This window comes from Apis dorsata, unplaced genomic scaffold (assembly GCF_000469605.1).
Source record: "Apis dorsata unplaced genomic scaffold, Apis dorsata 1.3 scaffold_94, whole genome shotgun sequence".
In the NCBI taxonomy this organism is placed as follows: Eukaryota; Metazoa; Arthropoda; class Insecta; order Hymenoptera; family Apidae; genus Apis; species Apis dorsata.
Window position 1 is genome coordinate 121,962 of NW_006263392.1, and position 2,949 is coordinate 124,910.

General features: G+C 16.2%; 1 protein-coding gene across 2 annotated transcripts; it reads left to right on the top strand.

Moving 5' to 3' along the window:
- The first annotated feature begins 1,300 nt into the window (after window positions 1–1,300).
- Window positions 1,301–2,482, top strand: LOC102670885. 2 transcript variants are annotated; one of them, XM_031508675.1, is made up of 4 exons: window positions 1,301–1,474; window positions 1,577–1,761; window positions 1,835–2,093; window positions 2,169–2,482. In XM_031508675.1, the coding sequence occupies exons 2-4, from the start codon at window positions 1,600–1,602 to the stop codon at window positions 2,399–2,401; spliced, it is 654 nt and encodes a 217-aa protein (XP_031364535.1). In that variant the 5' UTR covers window positions 1,301–1,474; window positions 1,577–1,599; the 3' UTR covers window positions 2,402–2,482. The 2 variants fall into 2 exon arrangements, with proteins under 2 accessions (XP_031364535.1, XP_006611935.1); XM_006611872.2 differs by having other exon boundaries at window positions 1,365–1,474; window positions 1,574–1,761.
- The last annotated feature ends 467 nt before the right edge of the window (window positions 2,483–2,949 follow it).

Consider the following 2,949-nt stretch of genomic DNA (forward strand, 5'->3'; position numbering starts at 1 on the left):
GAGGAAATCTTATGGCGTTTCTTTTTAATTATTAGATATAAACAACGTAAATAATTATTTGAATATACAAATTATACACAATTATACACAAATTATATAAAAAATAAAAAGAAAATAGTTATATATTACTCCATATAAATAAATATATTTATATACAAATAAAATAACAAATATATATTTAAATATAAATAATAACACAATATTTATTATATTAATTGTATTAAATTAAATACAAAATATTCGTCTACATTGTAAACAATTCTATCTGAAAATTTTTATTTTATTGAAAATTTAGAGCATAATGAATTATATATAAAACAATTATCTTTCAGAATAAAATTAAATATTAAATGTTTCAGCATTTTTCATCTAGGGATATGTAATAAAATTAACACTCAAAGTTTCAGTACATTTTCATTCTTTTCAATATAATTTTATAATAGTACAATATGGAATAAATTTTAAATGTATAGTTTCTAATATTATATTATTCTATTATAAAAAATATTAAATTATATAATTATATATTATATATTATTTATTCATACTTATACATAATAAGAAAATATAAATTAAAAAATATTTTTTTAGTTATATTTTTTATTTATGTTTAACAATATTATTTTTTATAGATTTTATTTTCTATTTATTTTCATTTTCAATATTATATGATGTATTAAATATATTTTTTTATGATGTATTAAAGCCAGTTGATTGGCTTCTTTCAACAATTTTTTTTTAATTAATTTTTTTGTAAACTTTTTTGATTTTCATAATGATTTATAATCAATTTTCTTAATTTAATAAAATTTTTAATCTCTTTACTTTTTCTATCTATTTAATCAATAATCTAAATGCTATATATTGTTTAACACAAAAAAATAATTGCCAATTTTATATATAATTCATATATAATGAATGGGAATTTTATGTATAATAAACAGAAATTTCGTTTTTTAGGAAAAAAAATTCCCTAAGATATACATTATTTATATATTGGCTATACAAGTTTGAAAGTATAGTTATAATAAATTATAACATTCTTTTTTTAATATTTTTAAGTATTTTATTTCTTATTTTTAATATTTTTAAATAATAAAAAAATTCGTAAATAAATATAATATAATATAATAATGAATTTTGTTATATAAAATAAATATAAATAAAAAATATTTCTAAGAAAAATATTTTTTTTCATTTATATTATATTTCTATATAGTATATGAATACGAATAATTAAATAAATATTATATTAAATAAAAAAATTATATATAATATAGATAAAATTGTATCCAAAATTAAAAAAATGCTGAACTTTGAAAATTATTTTCACTTTTTCAACTAAATTTCTCATCAACGAAAAAATTATTTTATGTACAATTACGTTCTACATATAAACTTTCGATAAAATCAAAATTTTCAGATAAAATAAATTCCTTTATGATATAAAGAAAGCCTTTTGCATCTGACTCTAGTAAGTGATATATCTAATAAGTGATATAATTAAGTTCAAATCATTGCAAAATGTGAAATTTCAATGCAATTTTTTTTTAAATATTTGTATTAAAAATAATAGACATCAAATATTTAATATAACATATGATCACAATGGAAAACAATAATGACACATCAGATAGCGAAGAAATTCTTGTATATGTAGAATTTGAAGTACTTGATGATAATATATTTAATGAGAAACAATTACAATTGGACATGATTGGTATAGATACAGAACATCCTATAATGCAAATTAATGGAAAGGTAATAATAATAATAATAAATAAATTAATATTTTATTGATTTTATATAATATTTTTTTGTTTAATAATTTTAGTTTTATGAGGGTACTTATGAAGATGTCGTTGGTACTTATATGTTTTTCACAAAAACTAATGATACTGCAATAAATGATCCTGTATTTGATATTGCTCCAAATTTTAAATATTTTGCTAAAACTAAAAAATTTTTAAAAATGCAAAGAATCTTCATAAAATCTAGAACAGAAGTTCTTGGTGATTCTGAAAATAATCAATGTATTCCAAATTCATATACACTTAAACAAGCAGGAATACCACTTCAATATCGAACAGAAGGTATTAAAAGTTTAATTTATTCAATAATTGAATATATTGTGATTCCAATTATAAGGTATATAAATTATTTTATAGCTCTTTTATTTTGGAAAACTATACGAAGTAATAGATTAAATGCATTACATTCATATTTAGAAAAACAACGTATCAGACAACAAAAAAAATCTCAAGGCATAATATTAGAATCTGAATCTGATGAAGATAATCCATTTGCTATATATGAGCATAAAGAAGAAACTTTTAATTTAGACAAATCGAAATATATTCATGTTGTTTCACAAAAAGAATTAACTAATTCTGATAATTAATTTAATAAAAATTAATATTTTAAAAAAGATATCTGATATATACATACACATAAAAGAACACAATAAATTTTTGTTTTGAAAGATTTTTACTTTGAATGACTGTTTTTTAATCAAAAATATATATTAAATATATTCCGAAAAAAAACTTAATATAATTTGGGATACATAAAACAAAATATAATATTTTATTTCTTAATAGTTAGTATTTGTTTTTTAAAGATTTTTACATAATATAAAATATTTTCATAAAAAAATATAAGATTAAAATTTTACATATCATAGAATAATAAATAATATACATGATTAATAATCATTTTTAATTTTTATGATTAAATAAATTGATTAATGATCGAATGATATGAATTGATAATATTTATTTAATTTTTAATATATATTATTTGATTTCATTTTTTTAATTTAATAAAAAAATTAACATAATTTTTTATCAAATTATATTAAATTCATATGATATAATATGATATATATGATATAAAAGTATTTATTTTCTATAATAAAATGAGAACTTTTCTTTATTTGATATTTAAAAA